General features: G+C 40.8%; 1 protein-coding gene across 3 annotated transcripts in view; it reads left to right on the top strand.

The window, feature by feature from the left end:
* The window catches only part of dnah9 (dynein, axonemal, heavy chain 9), a 193,444-nt gene that overhangs the window by 50,224 nt on the left and 123,602 nt on the right, over positions 1 to 19,618 (top strand). For all 3 annotated transcript variants that reach the window (XM_072666671.1, XM_072666673.1, XM_072666672.1), the window contains 10 exons: positions 6,507 to 6,717; positions 8,078 to 8,205; positions 8,358 to 8,466; positions 8,733 to 8,880; positions 9,025 to 9,199; positions 9,431 to 9,604; positions 10,914 to 11,121; positions 11,762 to 11,927; positions 14,140 to 14,242; positions 16,368 to 16,607. In XM_072666671.1, the coding sequence (XP_072522772.1) occupies positions 6,507 to 6,717; positions 8,078 to 8,205; positions 8,358 to 8,466; positions 8,733 to 8,880; positions 9,025 to 9,199; positions 9,431 to 9,604; positions 10,914 to 11,121; positions 11,762 to 11,927; positions 14,140 to 14,242; positions 16,368 to 16,607 (1,662 nt within the window). The remainder of the gene's footprint in view (positions 1 to 6,506; positions 6,718 to 8,077; positions 8,206 to 8,357; positions 8,467 to 8,732; positions 8,881 to 9,024; positions 9,200 to 9,430; positions 9,605 to 10,913; positions 11,122 to 11,761; positions 11,928 to 14,139; positions 14,243 to 16,367; positions 16,608 to 19,618) is intronic.

A 19,618-nucleotide genomic window follows, 5' to 3' on the forward strand; every position in this document is an offset into this window, starting at 1 on the left:
TGTTACAATCACACAGTGTTTTTTTTTTCTTGCACGGTTTCCTTCTCGTCTCTTTCTTGAACATTGCCTCCCTTTTAGAGCCGTAAAGCTGCTGTTGTGTTTGAGGCAAATAGACATTAGTGTCATCGGAGTCTGGAACTGGATATATTGGACAAATATAAGGAGAAGCAGGAATTACAGTGTAATAGTGCCTCAGGTGCCCCAGGCTGAGCTCTAATTTCCAGCATTAGGGCCGGCCTCGGCTATCGGCTCGGCCTGCTCTCTCTCCAGAGCCAGGGGAAATAAGTGCAATCTTGCACAGGTCAAAGAGCCACCCAAACAGCATAACAGCACTCCATCAGTGGGGCTAGACGCTCGCCGAGGTGTTTAACCCCTGCCACGGTGCGAGAGCAGACGCTCAGGCATCTGACTCTGATCCACAGGGTCAACGGCATTCGTCCTTTCTGACAGGCTGAACCCTGAGGCCTGGAGCAGCCTCCCATTGGCCTGGCAAGAGTGAGGGGGTGTGGGGGGGGATGGTTGACGGGGGACAGTCAGGGGTTAAAAGTTCAGTGACCGTTAAGAGTCTCTGTCTCTGATACACATCACACATCACATCCCAACCACAATCACAAAACCCCGCGAGACACAGAGAGCAGTCTGGCGGGGAGCAGCGTCAATGCCATTGATTAAACGTGTCCTCACTCTCCCTCTCTCTCTGTATGACTCTCTTCCCCCCTTCTCTATAGGATTCTCTGTCACTCTCTCACTCACTGAATGACACTCTTTCGTTTTCTCTTTGTATTACAATCTCTGTAAGACTCTGTATGTCTCTTATTTTATCTCTCTCTCTTTCTCTCTCTGTCTCTATCGGCCTCGCTTGCTCTTATTGACTCTTATGTGCTTTCTCTCCTGTTCTGTCTCTGTATGACTCTCTCTCTCTCTGTCTATATGTCTCTCTTTTGCTCACTCTGTCTCTCTTGTTCTCTTTCTGTATGACTCTCTGTCTCTCTGTCTGTTTATCTGTCTTGCTTTCTTTCTAGCTCTGTGTCTCTTGATCTTTTTCTTGGTCAATTCAGTTCAGCTCAGGTTGGCTTTATTGGCATGACTGTCTCAACAACATTGTTGCCAAAAGCACACAAACGTTAAAGCTGAACACTATATCAAGGATGTAATTAACAATATAATCTACTAATAATATTCAAGTATGGTAAAATAAATAAAAATAAAACATGTATTATTTATTAAAGCCACTGGGGACACATTTTGATATGTAGATTCTTTTATAATACTAAACTTGAGTGTAAATTGAAAACATAAAGCAGAAATATGCTAAAACACTTCTTAAAAATCATAAGGATTTGATCTTAATTTGATCTTATTTGGTCTTAATGGCTGGTCTTAATTTTCTAATGAATGTACGTGACAGACAGCCCTCGATCACAAAATCTGGTGAACAAAATTTTGCTTGTGTTACCAGGCACCGCACATAGCCTCCCTTGAGGATCCTCCTTCTTGCATGGCCACTCACTTTGTGAGAACACAAATCTGCTCCAGGCAGATTTACATATATGTGTCATGTTCCTTTCATTTCTTAATGATGGATTTAACTAATCTCCAGAGGATGTTCAGTAACTTCCTCTGACTTCCACTTTTCAGCAAGCTTTCCTCAGAATTGCAGGAGGTGTTCCTTTGTATTCATGGTGTATTTGTATTAACCACTCACTGGACCTTCTACACCAGTGTAGAAGTACACCAATGGACGCAGGTTTCTAATCACAAGAGATGCGATTTGAATTAGCCAATAGCCTGTTTTATATGATAAACAAAACTCCCAGTACAAGTGAACGTGTGACCTTCCTGCTAATCAGAAACCGTCCGGCCATGAACCCCTACCTACGTTACACCGGTGTTCAAAAGCATCACGGCATATAAGAAAAGCTTGCCAAAGCGGATTATTATTGATGATACTCCTGAACTTATGTGTCATTTATCGTGTGTTATTTTTTTAATTCAATACTGACTTTTAATGTTGAACAAAAAAAAAAATGGTTAAAAAAATGCATTTCATATGTGAACCCAAGGATCTTTTTATTAGGAATATGTTTCTTATTATATTTGATCAAAATACAAAACACTACAATACAGGTTCTGAATTTAAGTTATAAAACAGGAAACTTACTTGACGTTATATATTTTAATTTAATTGACATTATTTAATTTGTAGAAATCCATTTAGTAGTTTCTACTTTGACATAAGAGAGTTTTTTGTATGTTCTTGTAAAAACTAATTATACTGAGCATGACTCCATTTATAAAAGCAATAAAATGGTAAACATCCAAGGGGGTGAATACTTTTCACAGACACTGTATGTACCTATTTTTTGCTCTTTCTCTCCCTTTCTCTCATTGTCTTCTGTTCTCTTCTCTTACATTTACATTTACATTTATGGCATTTAGCAGACGCTCTTATCCAGAGCGACTTACAAAGTGCTTTGCTATTTACCCAAGAAAACCTCAGCTAGTTAGAATAGACTAATACAAAAGATACCTCCAAGCTTAGACATTACTAAACACAATACAATAAGGCAACCATAGAACTATTCGTCCAAGTACTCTCTGAAGAGGTGGGTCTTCAGTCTGCGTTTGAAGACAGCGAGCGACTCGGCCGTTCGGACATCCAGGGGCAGCTCGTTCCACCACTTTGGTGCCAGGACAGAAAAAAGCCTGGACGCTTGTCTTCCGCGGATTTTGAGGGATGGTGGGTCGAGCCGAGCCGTACTTGAAGCTCGAAGGGCTCTTGGTGCGGATCGGCTTTTGACCATTGCCATCAGATACGGAGGGGCTGGTCCGTTCTTGGCTTTGTAGGCCAGCGTCAGGGTTTTAAATCTGATGCGGGCAGCTACAGGAAGCCAGTGGAGAGAACGCAGCAGTGGAGTGACATGGCTGAATTTAGGGACATTGAAGACGACCCGTGCCGCTGCATTCTGGATGAGTTGCAGGGGCCTGATGGTGCGCAGAGGGAGACCAGCCAGAAGAGAGTTGCAGTAGTCAAGTCTGGAAGTGACGAGAGACTGAACAAGCACCTGGGTGGCCTCTCTAGAGAGGAAGGGTCGAATTCTCCGGATGTTGTACAGAAGAAATCTGCAGGACCGAGTTACGTTTGCAACATGACTTCTCTTGGTCCTTCTCCCAGCCCCTTTTCCATTTCTCTCTCTCTCCCCCCATCACTCTCTCTCTCTGGACTCGATCGCTCTTTTACTGCCTGTTTCTCACCGTCTGTCACTCTCAACTCTTTTCATTTTTCCCTCTCGCTCTGCCTCTTGACTGTATCTCTCTTTCACTGTCTGTTTCTCTCTCTCTGTCACTCTCTCCCTTTGTCTGTCGACTCTCTCTCTCAGTCCTGTGCTCTGGTTCTCTCGGTGGGGGGGCATTCTCTCGTTTAATGTGCTTCGTTCTCATCGCGCTCCAGAAATGTCCTAATCATGTAGAGTTGAGCGCACTGCTTCTGACTGAGCAGCCTGATCCTCTGCGCAGACGCCACCGCAGAGAGACACACACTACCTACACGTCTCACTCCACGCCACGCTGACTGTCACTGCTCACAGTGTGCTGCACCTCGCGCAGCATTTTTACTCAAATGAGAATAACACATATCACATGCACAGTTTCATCCCTTAAAACCCAGGATTAGTATTCAGGTACATATAATATTCAATTATGGATTTAATAACTATTATGAAAATGATAGCTGTCACTATATAAGTGACAAACTCACATGCTGGGCTCACAGGGATAATTGCACTGGAAACATTTTCCACTAAGTTAGTTAACATTAGGCCATGGTTGTCGAGCAGCGTAACAGTTTGTTCCGTGAACAGCACAGAGGTACATAGCGTACCTCATAGCAGTACATGGGATTGACTGGTGTGTGTGTTATTCCATAAATAGAAAAGTTGATGGTGTTTTGAGTGTTTACATGTGTCTCTCATTATGAATATTTTTATAACGTTTACATTCTGTTGTGCATAACTTGTGTCTTGTCTGGACTTCCACTGGACTACTATGTGCAATCATCACCCAGCTGGAAGGTGGGGTTACACATAGGGCCCAGCCCTTTCCCTTCCCCTATATTCTAATCGCCCACTACATCACACGCTCTGTCAGGTAGGCACCTAACTTGATCCAATCAGCGACATTTCTCTTATCATCGTTAAATATTTAGCTGTTTGAAGTAATAGTAAAGATGACAAGATCCTACACCTAATAGTTAAGGTTACACACACCCTTCCCTTCACCCATACTCTAATCACCCTCAACATCACAAGCTTTTCACAAGGGCCATGAGGTAGGCACCGTCCTCTATCATTGTTTCAATGAATTAAGCCATAGTCCTTATAGGCAAGTCTGCTCATTCTGCCACCGTCTTTGCATTGCCGCCAGGCAGTTCTTTCCAGTCATACAAGACAAGGCCTCTACCTCTATTAATGGGGAGAAACCAAAATACTGGAGACTGACTGTTTCAAACACACAATTTAAATATTTAGACAAAATCTAAAAGATCTCCACATGGAGAGGGGGTTCCTCTGCTCACAGTGCAACCAGCAAGCTGTTTGGTTAATATTGTTGAAACACAGGACTTAGCTTGTTTGTCAAATATAACATAAAAACATCTTAATTTGTGAGCTTTGATATATATATCATTAAAAAAAACAGCAGATAGGCATTGTTGCACAAAGACCTTGTCTTTATTTGCCATTTGCAGTTGTTCTTTACATTGCGTCCAAATTCCCTTATGAATGGACAAGAATTGTCCAAAATAACCACTTTTCAAAGTTAAGAATGTTTTTTCCTTCTCTGGTTAAGTTGCCATTTAGGAGATAAAAGGTGTTCTTTCGGACACTGACAGTATATTGTATGGAAGTACAATGGATTTGGAACAAGTATCTGTAAGTAATTCAGCCCAGAATTCCCATATTAGTATTGTTCTACATACATCTAATACACAATAGACAACAGACAAGCATTGCTTCAGGCATTACTGGACCCACAATAGCATTAAGATGTGTTTTTCCGTTTGTTTGTTTTGTTATACCTGCAGGTTTCGTGGTACACGTCCCTTTACCTGCCCCCAAAACATCTAAACAACCTCAATGTATTAAATTTAACTGGATTACACTTGCATTGTAATTGTGTTGTAATTGTGCCTCTCTGACACTGGAAAAATAGCTCGCAGGGTTGTTTAGAGCCCTGTTGTTAATTCTCTGCCCCATGTTAAGCTCGAGCTGAGCTCTTAGTTGTACCGGTAGCCAATTAAGTTGTTAAAATTGACTTTTGCCTACATGGTCCTGGGGATATTGCCCTGTTAGTCATCATATGCAGTCCCTCTTCTGTCATTATATACTCTGTCCTTTTCCATTGTTTCTCCACACCAACTGAAGCCAAATAAAACAACATAATAAAATGCAAAGAATTCTCCTGGGGAATCTGAAAAGATTTGGAACCCCCTTGCCTCTCATTTGAGATGGTACTGTGGTCAGTTAAGTTAATAATAGTCTAATCAGCTGCTTCATCTGCAACTAGGTGACATTTGGGGGGGGGGGGCTGGAACCGGGAAAGAGTGTGGTTTGCAGTTACAGTAAGTGTACAGTATGTATCTAATTTTCCTTCCTGTAATGTTCGTAATGGCATGCATACTGTGGTATGATTTGATGGCTGTTTTTGCATTTAATTGGATGGAATAGAAGCAGTGGAATCTGTACTGTTGCCTTTCAAGTAGAATGCTTTTGTGAGAAGGTAGATGAGGAGGCCGGATACAAAATTGTGTGTGTGTGTCAAGGCCACAGTGTGAAGGAAGAAGCTGGATTTGCAGGTGTATCAAACTGTATGGTCATAAGGGTCTACCAGCAGTGCCAAAAATCCCAGTCTACAGGAAATTCTCGTCAGATTTGTGGCCCAAAGACAAAACTGACAGGGAGCGCCGGCAGGTTTTATGGCTTGTGAATGAAAATGCAGTTTCCTGCAGAGTGTTCTTTCAAAAATTGGTTGTGAAGGACCTATGCTGACGTCCTGCACTTGCAAATTCCTGCAAAAATGTGTGTATGGTGCTACGTTTGCAACGTTTCATGAAAGCAAATGACAATGTTTTTAATTGTGAATATTCGCATAGGTTTGCATAATGTTGTACATAACTCGCTTCAGCTGGACTTTTACTATGAGCATTCAGTGCCCATTTTTCAGCAAAAAAAAAACAATATCCAGTTTATTCCACGACTGTGATCGACAGCAGAAGTTAAGAATATTGTACTCATGGCAGAAAGTTTTGCTGACCGCAGCAGTGACCAGATTTTCCATATCTGCTCCATTAAAAACAATGGAATATCTGTTAAACGTAGCCTAATACAGAATTCAGCCGTTGTGTGCAGTTATACACGTGTGATGAATATTTTACAACCGCTTCAAAACTGGACAAAAACTGGTGCAGCTGTTTGTAGCAGTGCTGCATTATCCCATTTCTCTCTCCCCAGGTCGTGCAGCTGGAGGAGCTGCTGGCTGTGCGCCACTCCGTGTTTGTGGTGGGCAATGCCGGCACCGGAAAGTCTCAGGTGCTGAAGTCCCTCTATAAGACCTACCAGAACATGAAGCGCAGACCAGTCTGGGCTGACCTTAACCCCAAAGCTGTCACCAACGACGAGCTGTTTGGCATCATTAACCCGGCCACACGAGAGTGGAAAGATGGTGAGAGCTGGAGAGCTTTTTTTCTCTGTCTTTTAGTAATGTATAAAGCTTTGCTTTTTAGATATACAAGATTGTGGTGTTCTACTCCTCAAATGGTTCTTAGAGTTTTAGGTCCATAAAGAACCAATCGTTCTTAAGAAAAACTGCATAAACCACTTACAATTCACCAATGCTTTTTTTTTTTTATTATTTGGGATTTGTTCAAATTTATGAGGATAATAGGATCCATCACTGTAAGAACAGATATCTTAGCCATAAGCACATTTACACCAATCAGCCAATACATTAGCACCATTGATGAGTGAAGTGAAAAGCATTGATTATCTCCATCTACAGTGGCATTTGTAAAGAGGTGGGCTATATTAGACAGCAAGTGAGAAGTCAGTTCTTAAAGGTGAGGTGTTGAAAGCAGGAAGAATGTGCAAGCATAAAGATCTGGGCCACTTTGACAAGCTCCTAATTGTGATGACTAGACAACTGAGTCAGAACATCTCCACAACATCAGGCAGGTTTTGTATGCAGTGGTTTGTACATACCAAAAGTGCTCTAAGTAACCCAGCAACAGGGTCCTGGGCACCTAAGACTCACTGGTGTGGTCCATAGAGGTTCGACCTCATATCTTACAGGACTTAAAGGATCTACTGCTAACATATTGGTGCCAGATACCACGGGATGTCTTATAGAGGCCATCATCTGAGTGATATATATATGACTGTCCTTTAGCATAAAGCAGTTTAGCCATCCATTCACACTGTGGTAAGTGGAAGGTCGTATATTAATTACAGACAGCGTGAAGTAGAGTTACTGGAATTTAAGACAATATATATATATATATAAACAAGCTGTTGTTTATATAAACGAGGGTTATTATTGTTAATGGAGGTAGATAAAGACCCCTAGATAAAGACCCCTCCTTAACACATTAACACAAAAAGATGATATTTACAGGCAAAAATATTTCAATGTTAATAATATTGTAGAGATAAAAAAGTGTTTACCTGAGTGTCTACCATTGTGCCAATTTTGTCCAATCAAAGTCCAGTTAACAAAACAGTTAACAATTAAGTCCAGCTTGGACTAAAACCATAAATAAATAAATAAATAAAAAGTTCAGTTCAACCCAGATTGTATAATATTCTTTTACCATATTGCAGTAAATGTGCAGTAAAAATAGCCATTTTAAGGCAGCAGCAGCATCTTTTTGAACTCCACATATTCTGTGTGGTTTACAGGCTGGCCTCTACTGCATTCAAAATGAAAATAAATGATGTAGAATATGCCCCCCTTGAAAGCTTGTTCAGCTCTCCAGTTGCCCACTGTTGTTGTGCAACATGACACTGAGAATAGGATTTCATTTCAGGCCTGTTTTCTAATATCATGCGTGAGTTGGCCATCATCAACCATGCCGGGCCCAAGTGGATTGTGCTGGATGGCGATATTGATCCAATGTGGATTGAGTCTTTGAACACAGTAATGGACGATAACAAGGTACAGCTCAAAGTCTTCACATTTCTCATCACTGAAGTACATTTTATATGGATGGGTTTGAATTAGACTACTAACCCAAAATTTGCTCACATATCAATTACATAACTGTAATTAGGTGTACTGGACATGTGTGTGTTTATGGAACATTTTAGGTGCTGACTCTGGCCAGTAATGAGAGAATTCCTCTGAACCCCACGATGAGGCTGGTGTTTGAGATTAGCCACCTCCGCACAGCTACTCCTGCTACTGTCTCCAGAGCCGGTGAGACGAGTCTTCTTTTTCACACACTCTTACAACAAAAACCTGCTTAACCCTGACTTTGTATGTGTTCAGTAGTGATGCATTCAGAGATGTTTCCTCTGTCTCCTTAACTCAATCATATCTGCCCCCAGGGACACTAGGCAGAGTTAAAGGGGGCATTACTTAAATCTGAGAATGGATTGGTGTTAAGAGGCTCAGTTTGATGAGGTTGGCGTAATTCAGTCATGTTTTTTGAAGATGTAACCTAAAGCCATTTTGGAAAACAGGTATATTATACATCAACCCGGCGGACTTGGGCTGGAACCCACCAGTGTCAAGTTGGATTGATAAGCGAGAGATTCAGTCAGAGAAAGCCAATCTGACCATATTATTCGACAAGTATCTCCCACCGTGTCTGGACACTCTGCGATCAAGGTAAAGCTAAAAGATCTTGCTGTCAGATGAGGCATTCCTATGCAGAATGTAGCAAACGTTCTCATGATTTCCCCTCGACAAATCTAGCCATAGCACCAGATTCTCAGTGGTCATACTGACACAGCTGTCTGCATTTTCCCCCAGATTCAAGAAGATCATCCCCATCCCAGAGCAGAGTATGGTCCAGATGCTGTGCCACCTCCTGGAGTGTCTGCTCACCCCAGAGCACACTCCACCAGACTGCCATAAAGAACTTTTTGAGCTCTACTTTGTCTTTGCTGCCATCTGGGCCTTTGGAGGGGCTCTGTTCCAAGATCAGGTAGTGGCATCTGTATTTGCATTCTACTCAAAAACTAGCGCAAGCCATTTAGCCACTGTTTAAGACAATACCACAGATGGTATATAATTTCCCTAATTTGTTCCTTTCGCTGGCAGTTGAGCTGTTGTTGTGTGCTGTGTGTTTTTTTCAAGCTTATGAAGCTTCATGAATCATGTAGTGTTCTAAAACATAAACAAACGCTGTGCTAAATCTGAGCGCCTTTCTCTGCAGCTGGTGGATTACAGAGTGGAGTTTAGTAAGTGGTGGGTGACTGAGTTCAAAACCATCAAGTTCCCCTCTCAAGGCACTGTTTTCGACTACTACATCGATCCTGAGACTAAAAAGTTTGAGCCATGGTCCAAGATGGTGCCAAAATTCGAAATGGATCCAGACATACCTCTCCAGGTTGGTGGAAACCTAACATCTTAATGAAACCTGAAGTTGTTACATTGTAAACTAATAACACTTCATTTATACCTCCTGATTACTTTTTATCGTAATGTGCGAAAGTTTTAGGAACCTGTGAAAATTTGGACAGTAAGTCTGAATTTGTTGATACACTGATAGTAGAATACCTGTAAATAAAATTCATACAAAATCTAGTGGTTTTATATTACTGTGTTCATTAAAACTCAAAAACCCTCCTAATGGGAGTGCTGGTTAGGTAAATCTAGCTGGTTAGGTAAATAAAGCTTTGTTCTTGTTCTATCTAGTTCACAATAGATTAACTGTTGCCTTTAAAATGAGAAATTTGTGTCATGTTTTGCTATATTGATGTTTATTTGCTTCCATTATAATGTGATTTACTTTGAAACTTTGGAACAGAACTAGACTTGAGAAGCACTGATCTAGACCACATACCACTCTTTTAAATCAAACTTAAAACCAGAAACAAATATTTAAATAATTAATCTATATATATAAGTGTAACATAATGGCCCAAGTGGGGTACTATCAGTCTCAACACACGTGCACTATATCACTCCTAGTCTCTGGCAGTTCAGTTCGTACTCTCTCCTTGTACATTCTCCTCGTGTCTGACGGAGTTGGCCCTTTTATGCTGGTGAACGGCCACAGGTGAACTTGCGCCTCCTCAGTGCTACTACATACATATATGTCATATTATGAATATATCAAGAACATTTATGTAGTTATTTATATCATATCAAGTTCAGAAGTAAATGTATTACTACTACTAAATGTATTAATTACTAGGTAGGCATTTGTAATTATGGACTGTGTATACATTTTCATTACATTTACAAACATTGTCTATATATATTCACAATAATGTTTGGTTTTAGTATATTGTTAAATCACGATTGATAAATGCACATGGATTAATTAGATAATAATTAGGAGTCATTAACAAACTATTAGATAAGACTTAAGTGGCTATTTACTGTCATTAGAAAGTGTTTTTTAGTATTTCCTCACATAATTGCTCAGAAATGCTCAAAAATTAATTTAAATAAAATCTTTTTATATTGACTTTATATTGACGGATTTTTCCTTCTCCTGTAAAGCTGCCATTCTGGAGCTACAACTTCAGTAAGCTATGTTTTTTCGAAGCACTTCACCTAAGCTACTCAAACCTTAGGTCTACTACCTTTGTCCAGATTTGTTACAGGATCCGATTGAAATTTAACTGGAATCTGATAACTGGTACTGATACCAATATTCCATATACTGAAGTAGTGTTTTTGCTCTGTAGGCCTGTCTGGTTCACACCACAGAGACTATTCGGGTGAGCTACTTCATGGAGCGTCTGCTGGAGAGGAGACGTCCTGTCATGCTAGTGGGAAATGCTGGCACGGGCAAATCCGTGTTGGTGGGGGGCAAGCTGGCCTCTCTGGACCCTGACAAATTCACCATCAAAAATGTCCCCTTCAACTACTACACCACCTCAGCCATGCTGCAGGGTATGTACAGGATGTGTGTATGTGTTTATGAGTGCACAGTCATTTATTTCCAAATCCATTATATCAAAATGAAATGGTTCCCGAAAAGTTATGTTTAAAGCCTTCTGGAAGGTTTTTCTTTTTTCTTTTTGTTTCCGGGGAATTGGGTGGTGTTTTCTCTGGGCGTCAGCTGCTCTTTTGTGCTGTTGTCCTCCCCTGCCTTTTCAATCTGTTGAGTTTGATATTCATCACTCTGCGGCATGCGCAGCCATGTGTCCCTGCTGCTTCCTCTGTGCCCCGCGCCGCTCATCCACACGAGGGATCACAAGCCGCATTTTGCTCTTCAAAAAACAGCAGCCAGACAAAGAATAGGACAATGTGTAGCAATAGCCAGGCAACTGTACACACATCTAATAGTCCCGTTCAGAAGCTGTGTTTTTTTCTTCTATTGTTTTGTGCTGTGATAATCGTGTTATAAATATTTTGTACTCTACTGTGGCTGCAATTTTATATTCATGAGTTCATTAACTGTGTTTGCGTGCCTATGTTTGCTTATGCAGGAGCACAAAACATCTATTGACAAAAGAACAAGTGCTCATAGTGGGATTTCAGACAACAACAAAGCCGGATTAATTGTCCTGTTCCAATGTGGTTGCTTTAGCTGTTTTAGAGAAGCCTTTAGAAAAGAAGGCAGGAAGGAACTACGGTCCTCCGGGGAGCAAGAGGCTCATCTACTTCATAGATGACATGAACATGCCAGAAGTGGACACCTATGGCACAGTGCAGCCGCACACACTCATCCGCCAGCACATGGACTACAACCATTGGTATTTAAATCACCTATTGCTACACCTTATTGATATTACTATCATTAATAGAGTTTGAGTGTTGTTTCCTGTCCTAGTATTATTCATATTTAAACTATATCTGGAACTGTGAGTGGTCGGGTAGCTCATGGCACACAATAAGACTGCAATTGGCTAGAAGGCTTATTTGTATATCCTAGTCTTCTGAAGCATCGGTATTGCAAAGGACGATATAGCCATATTAATTACCACACATGTCTATTAAAGAGGAATTCCCCTGATTTTTCTGAAATTTCTGCTTACCTAAATGAATACAGTGTGAACAAAAGGGAACACTTTTATATTTTAGGTTAAACACCATAGGGATTTATTTTGGTTGTGTTCTTTGTTCAATATAGCCTGAATTAGACAATTCAAATTATTTATTCAGGATGCATTAAGATTTATTTATTATGATTATTATGATTTTTATTAGTACAGAATTGGACGTTTCCACTAATAATTGCATTACAACACAATAAACCCCCTGTTATTATATATTAAATTAGTTAAAACTTTTTAATTGCTAAGCAGTGATGAGTAGAACCCATAGCACCTGAAATGAATGGACCAATAAAAATCTTCAAATTGACCTAAACATGTAGAAATATTTTTTACATTAACTTTCAGTGAGAAGTTAAGAAGTATTATTATTATTATTATTATTATTAGAGGACATATTTTTCTACAACTTTAGTAAGCTATGTTTTTTTTAAGCACTTCACCTAAGATGAGCATCATCTTTGTAGGCTTACAGGCTTAAGCTCCTCCTGAGGTCTACTACTTTAGTGCAGATTTGCTACAGAATCATATTTAATTGATATCTGATATTTTCTGCTAGTATCAGCCAAAGGCACCAAACATAAATTGAATTCTTGTATGGAACGTATACAAATGTGTTGGAGATCTTGTTTTGTAACTATAGTACAATGGATAAATACAGAATTTTTAGTCTATAATTAGTATGACCTCACTTTAGAATATGAAACATTGGTTTGATGTATTCATGATTACTAAACTCAATAAACTCTCATAAAGCGATAAGCCTGATAGTACCTAGAACTGGCTTGAATAAAAGTGCTGCTAATCACACACGAATATCATGGAAATTTAGGTAATAATTCATGCTCAATTATTTGCACATCAGGGTGTTAACAAAGTGTTGATTGTGCATAATTACAACTAATAATGTAGTTATTAATGATTTTCACAAAACAAACCTAGAATTATGTATTAATTATGGTCATAATGAATATAGTTTAATGGATTCGTAGAATACATTATTCAGAAATATCTAATTCAGGTTTTAATAAACCTCTAATTTGTGTTCCTTAAAAGAAAGTCAAACAAAGTCATTGAGAGTGGTCTGCTGTGAAATGCTCCGTCCTAGAGTCAGATTTGTTTACAGTGATGCCCCCAAAAGCTCTCAGAGATAATACAGATTTAAGAAGGGATTTTTTTAAATACATGCATTGCAAATCCGTGCATGTAGAACATTGCAAGACAATAATAAATAATAAATAAATAGATATAGTGCCGTTGCCTGGTTCCCACCACCAGCACTGGAAAGAAATAAGAAATGCTAGCTAGGTTTCTCAACAATTAAGAATTTCACTAGAACCACTCATCTCTGTGATTCAATTCTGGACACATTTAGACATATGTGAAATTCCCCTTCAACAGAGTTTGATAAAGCTCTGCACAGAGGTCAGTTCTGCTTTATTCACCACAGTGTCAAAGCAGAATCACAGGCACTCGAGTAAACAAACTTCTGATTTAATCCAGTTAAGAATATCTTTCCTACTGAGACACGTCCACTCAGCTGTAGATGCCTGGTAGCAAGTAATTGCTGTGATTTGTGCAATTAGGCTGTTATTCTGACAGCGGTATTTACTGTATGCAGTATTTGAGGTGTAAATTGTATCGAACTGAGTAAATTGTGATAAATGTGGTAGATTTGGTCTGGAACACAGTGCAGCTGGAGGCGGTCTGTTATTAAACAGGCAGAGTGCATAGTTTCAGTTTTGCAGAATGTCTGAGGTGAATTAGATTGAAGATGGAGAGAAATAGCTGAGGTCAGTATATCTTTTTGAACTGCAGTGGATTTGGGCAAAGGCAGGCTCTGCATGCAGAGAGTGTATGTGAGTGTGTTTGTGTGTGTGTGTGTGTTTGATGATCCGTTATGTCTTCTCAGGTACGATAGGAGTAAGCTGCAGCTGAAGGAGATCCACAATGTGCAGTACGTGTCCTGCATGAATCCCACTTCAGGCAGCTTCACTATTAACCCGCGCCTGCAGGTAGCGAGAGCAAATCTTACATGGCTACTATGTGCACGCACACACACATACACACACACGCACACACACATGATGTGAAATACAATGGCACACTGATTAATTGTTGGATTACTTTTGGATCAACTCCCAGTTTGATAGCTAGTTTATTCTAAATTTGTGATCATTTGAATTAGCTGAAGGAACCAGATATGAAAAAGATGGATGGTATTGGATACCTGGGTGAGCTGTAAAAATGATATTGCTGCAGTGTTAATGGGTTAGGTACATGCAAGCATGTCCATAATTTGAAAAAGTTGCACCCATTGCTGACACTAATGTGCAAATGCACACACACAGCTTGCCCATTCCTAGTAAAAAAAACGTATTGCTAATAGAAAAGGACTCTCTGGAGCAGATAAACATTACCCTACTGACACCATGCTTAATGCCAGGCTTGGGCCAGATGGGAATGAAGCAGTGGAGCAGTGTTCTCTGGAATGATGGTACTCTATCCAATACTTTTTGGCTGAACTGAGAGTTTGGAATTAGGTGACGTGGGGTGGTAATCAGCCAATATCCTGACCTCACCTCAGAGGATTCTTCACTGAACAGTAGAGAGTTACTCCAACATTTTGAATACCCTTAATTGTGGAAGAAACAATGAATGAGCAGGTGTCCCAATACTTTTGGTTCCATATAGACCATGTGTTATAGAGATAATACATGAGGAGTATGAGGAACCTTTAGAGGGGTATCACTTTACTTGGATGGGAAAAAATTGCAGTAAGACTTCTCCAACATGAAGCCAATCGGGGGGTGTAAGAACATAACTACCTGATAATGAATCCAGAACTAGCTGCAAGTATGTGGATTAGAACGTGCAGGGTGGGAGTGAGCCAATCCAGGGTGGGCAAGTCCACGTGGGGTGTCCCCTGAAGGCAGATGCTCTTGACAGCTACATCCTCTTGAAGAAACTCACAACTAAAGATAGAGACTGCTAGCCACCAGCCCCAGTAGCCTGGAGATCTCATTAGAGATGGTAATGACACCTCCCAAGCTGCACTGTTTAACTAATCACACTATACACTCCCGGGGCAAATATACCACACGCTCAACACTGCAACACTTCAGCGCTTCCACACCCAGTAACACTATTCTTTTGTTCCACAGCAATGCAGTCACACAAGTCAGGCATCAGACTTTGTGCATGTGAAACCAGTCATTGTGCACCCATAGGAGACAATATAGAAATATGTAATACTTAGTAAATGAACAGTTTTCATCTTACATGTCTTAAACGCCCTTATCCTACACTATTCTTGTATCTTATTATCCCCCCCTCCCAAGGTCCAGTAGTAGAAATCCTAATTATTTTTTTACATTACAGTCATTTTTTCAATCTGTCTCTATTCCTTATAATTAAACAGGCTGTTTTTGTTACTGTACAGCACTTACAGTGGCAAACAAAAGTTTCGGCAGTCCTATTAAAAATATGAAAATACTGTGAAAATAAAAATATAAATACTGTGAATAGTTAAGTGAGTAGAAGATAAACTAAACTCAAAAAGGCAGAGCTCTTTAAAGATGAACCTTTCTTATGGAGCAAGGCCAATTGTGCTCTTTCAGGCTCTGGCTACTGATGGCAAGCAGCATGACCTTGGATTCCAATGATTTTAGAGGGTAGAGCTTAGTCCAGTGCTTCATTGGGCTTCTTTCCATGGTGTGTAAATGATGAAAGATGAAAAAGAGAAGACTATGATATTATATGGGCCCCTTAACTCTGTACCATCATTATCTAGATCTGATTCATTAGTACCCATAACTGAATATTACTCACTTTTATGCAGCTGAACAGGATGGTGCTAAAATCACAGATTGTACGGCTTAGTGTTGTATATTTCATCTGTTTATTTCCCCTTTCATTCTCCCCTGCAGTATCCCTTCCTGTCTCTCAGGTGCAGTGAAGTGAAAGTTTTACAATATTGACTGGCTTACTTATCGCACAATCTCCTATCTGATTCCGGTGTTGCCATCTGAATGAGCCAGTTCTGTAAACATACAGATCCAGTGCATTCAGTCCGGACAGTTTGGCAGTCGTCCTATCTGTCTGTCTGTTTATCTGAAACTGTCCATCCATTCCTCGCAGCGCCATTTCTCCGTGTTTGCACTGTCCTTCCCTGGAGTGGACGCCCTGAACACTATCTACTGCAGCATACTCGGTCAGCACCTGAGCGGGGAAGGTTTCAGCACTGCGGTCCAGAAGAGCGGTCCGCAGCTCGTCCAGCTGGCCCTGGCCTTCCACCAGCGCGTGACTGCTACGTTCCTGCCCACGGCCATCAAATTCCACTACATCTTCAACCTGCGTGACCTCTCCAACATATTCCAGGTAACTCGGACCCTCCTTAGCTCGTCGGAGCATGAATTATTCAGCGCTGGCCAGCCGCGTCCGTATCCCGGACGCCCTTGCCAGCCCTGAATGCCAATACCTCGGCCTGTATTCAAGCTGTGTTTAAAGTTTTGTGGGCCTTATTATGTCCCGAGTTTAGATTTATGGCGCTGCTTTCATGAGCCTTTCAGCTGTAGAGAGTGAAGACACTGTAAATAATTTCTCTTTTAAATGACTATCGATCTGAAGGCAAGGCTAATAGTTTGAAATGGGTCTGAGGCTGGAAGAAAGAAAAAGAGGACTAGATCACATCTCTCAGGTCTTGTGCTTTTAATGTATTTAAATGAACATTCCACTTCCAACTTAAACACGTCTGATGGCAATCTCTTGGCAAATATCTCCATCAGAAATCGCTTCTTTCTGGCTCAAAGGGTCTCTTTGCTATCTTAAATGAATAATTAATTCTGACATTTCTTTTTATATATCTGCATAATCCGATAGAAATAGTTCCACTTGAGACAATAAACCTTGAAAATGAGCACTTTTTATTCCACAATTAAAGCACTTTTGATGTCTCTCCCGGCACTTAGTTGAGAGTTCCTTTGGTTCCTTGAATCTTTTCGTTTTTCTTTGTAGTCATCTTTATTTCACCCATAGCCAACCGCAAACATCTCCACGCCATTAGCTCCGGCTTTACGCGTAAACAATTTAGCTCCTGTTCTTTTTAAGTGTCACGATTCTATCTACCTCTACTTGTTATTGTGCTGGCTTAGACAAGCCACTGTTGACTTCCAGTGCTTAAAAACAGAAAGAAAAAAAAGAAAGAAGGGAGGAAAGCTTCCGAAAACCGCTTTATTGGGCCTCTTTCGGTGGTGTGGAGAAGATGAAAGACGGAAAAAAGGAGGCTGGCCTCTGAACCCCTGCTCATTGTTTTCAGTGCAGCTGGAGTAATGAAGCAAAATAAGAGAGAGACAGAGAGAGAGAGACCAAGAGAGAGAAGAAGAAGCAGATGAGACACAGCTGAGAAAGCTTTTGAAGTGCTGGCCTTAGTTCTGCCTTACTAATTCAGCTCCCAGTTCTGCTGCCTGAGGAGAGCCAGACAGGAGAGAGCTGCCTCAGAGCAACCTCAGAGTCCTCTCCGTTTTAGCCCTCGCTCTCATTTTGACCGTGTACTAAACTTTTCCCTTTTTTCCCCTTTTCTTTATTAATTTTGAATGCCTGTTACGTTTGCCATTTTCTTAGGAACGAGCGAGACACTAGAGTTGATTGCTGGATGATTAGTTTCTCCAATGCAATAGGTTTATGATACACAGCGCTACCAATTTACCATTGCGCTCCGGAGTAGCCAAAGGCTCAATGTTTTGCCAATTTCCCTTTGCGAATTGTTTTAAAAATAAATTAGGAATGGGAAATGGGGAGGCATTACCCGCTCCCACTACACCTCCCTCCCCCACTTCACCTTCCATGGCATGAAAAGTTTCTCCCCAACATTTTTGAAAAAGTTCTGTGAGGGAACAAAAAATCCTCTTTCATTCAAATAGTGCCACAAGGTCCACTACGTATTTGGACTGCTCTGACAGACATAAAGTAATTAATTTATAGCCTGTGAGTGTGGATGCTTAGATAATTAGGCTCCATTGAGGGCTAAATCCATCAGCGAGTGCTGTGAAGGCTCCGCTGTGAGTTGACAGCCTTGTGTTTTCTGTAGGGTCTGCCATAACTGGGAGGCAGAACACTAGGCAGTCTGCTCTCTCTCCTTTTTCTCTTCCTCTCTCTCTCTCTCTCTGTATGTATGTGTGTGTGTCATCTTAACTGACTTCCTCAGGCACTTTCCTGGCAAGGCTGTAAGGAAAGGCTGGGACTGGAGCATGCTGAGATGCAATGGGCAATCAGTTTGATTTATTTGTTTTCTGAAAAGAGGGCACCTCGTGAAATGTCCCTTGCTACCTTTTCAAAAGCCTTCTGCAATTTGACAGGCAGGCCGTTTCCAGGCTTTGTCACCGGTTTGCCACCAGAATTCCAATTTTTAAAACTGATAGGCTGGTAAAAAAGTCTGATTTATACCATTTTGGCCTCACCACAAATGTGGCAGATCAGCCAAGACATGTTTGGTGTCTGAAGCTTGCCTCAGCTGGCAAATGTAGCTAACAGGAAAGGCAAGCAAACTGCATGAATAAATCAGAGGCTTGCCTCAAACTGCAAGGTTGGGTTAAATGATGTAAAGTGTCAGAAAAAACACTTATGTTTTATATGTGTATAATGTTAATTCATCGTGCAATGTTAGCTAGGATGGGTAAATTGAGAAGAGGTGGTACAGTGCAGTGAAAAAAGGGTCACAAAGCAGATGTTAATTACAAGGCCATAGCGTGAAGGAAGTAGCTGAATTTGCAGGTGTATGGAAGCTTACAGTCATACAGGTCTACTAGCAGTGCCAAGCATCCCAGTCTATAGGAAATTCTCTTGTCAGAATCCTCTTGCGTGCCGCTCTGCTCCATATGTTCATGGTATTCAGTTCCCTGTTCCTTCAGAAATTGCTTGTAAAGGACCTGCTTTGACTTCTAGAAGCAATGCAGTTTCTGCAGCTGTGTCTTTCGGCCACTATTCTGGATTTTATGTAGACTAGGATTTTTGCTCTGGTAGAGCTGTATGACTGTACACGTCAATACACCTGCAAATTCAGCTGCTGCCCACCCAAATGCAGTCACTCCTTTTTGGCACAAAATTTTTCCACACATCTAACAAGACATTCACTTCAGCGTACCCGTTTTTCTCAATCTATGGATCCCTTTGCACAGCGGCGGTATTTATATCCCGATCATCCTCTTGCAACAGCATGTGCAAGAACCTGAACTTATCACCACCATGTTACCCACCAAGAGTAGTGAATTTACATCACTGTATTCAATAAAACATCTTCAAAGCTCTCCTCATGAGAGTCTAGTATTATTTATAGTTGTCATCCAACACCTGGTTTGGTAAATCAGTGCCTAACGATGTTAAATCAGGTGAGC

The sequence above is a fragment of the Salminus brasiliensis genome, chromosome 22 (genome assembly GCF_030463535.1).
Source record: "Salminus brasiliensis chromosome 22, fSalBra1.hap2, whole genome shotgun sequence".
Taxonomy (NCBI): Eukaryota; Metazoa; Chordata; class Actinopteri; order Characiformes; family Bryconidae; genus Salminus; species Salminus brasiliensis.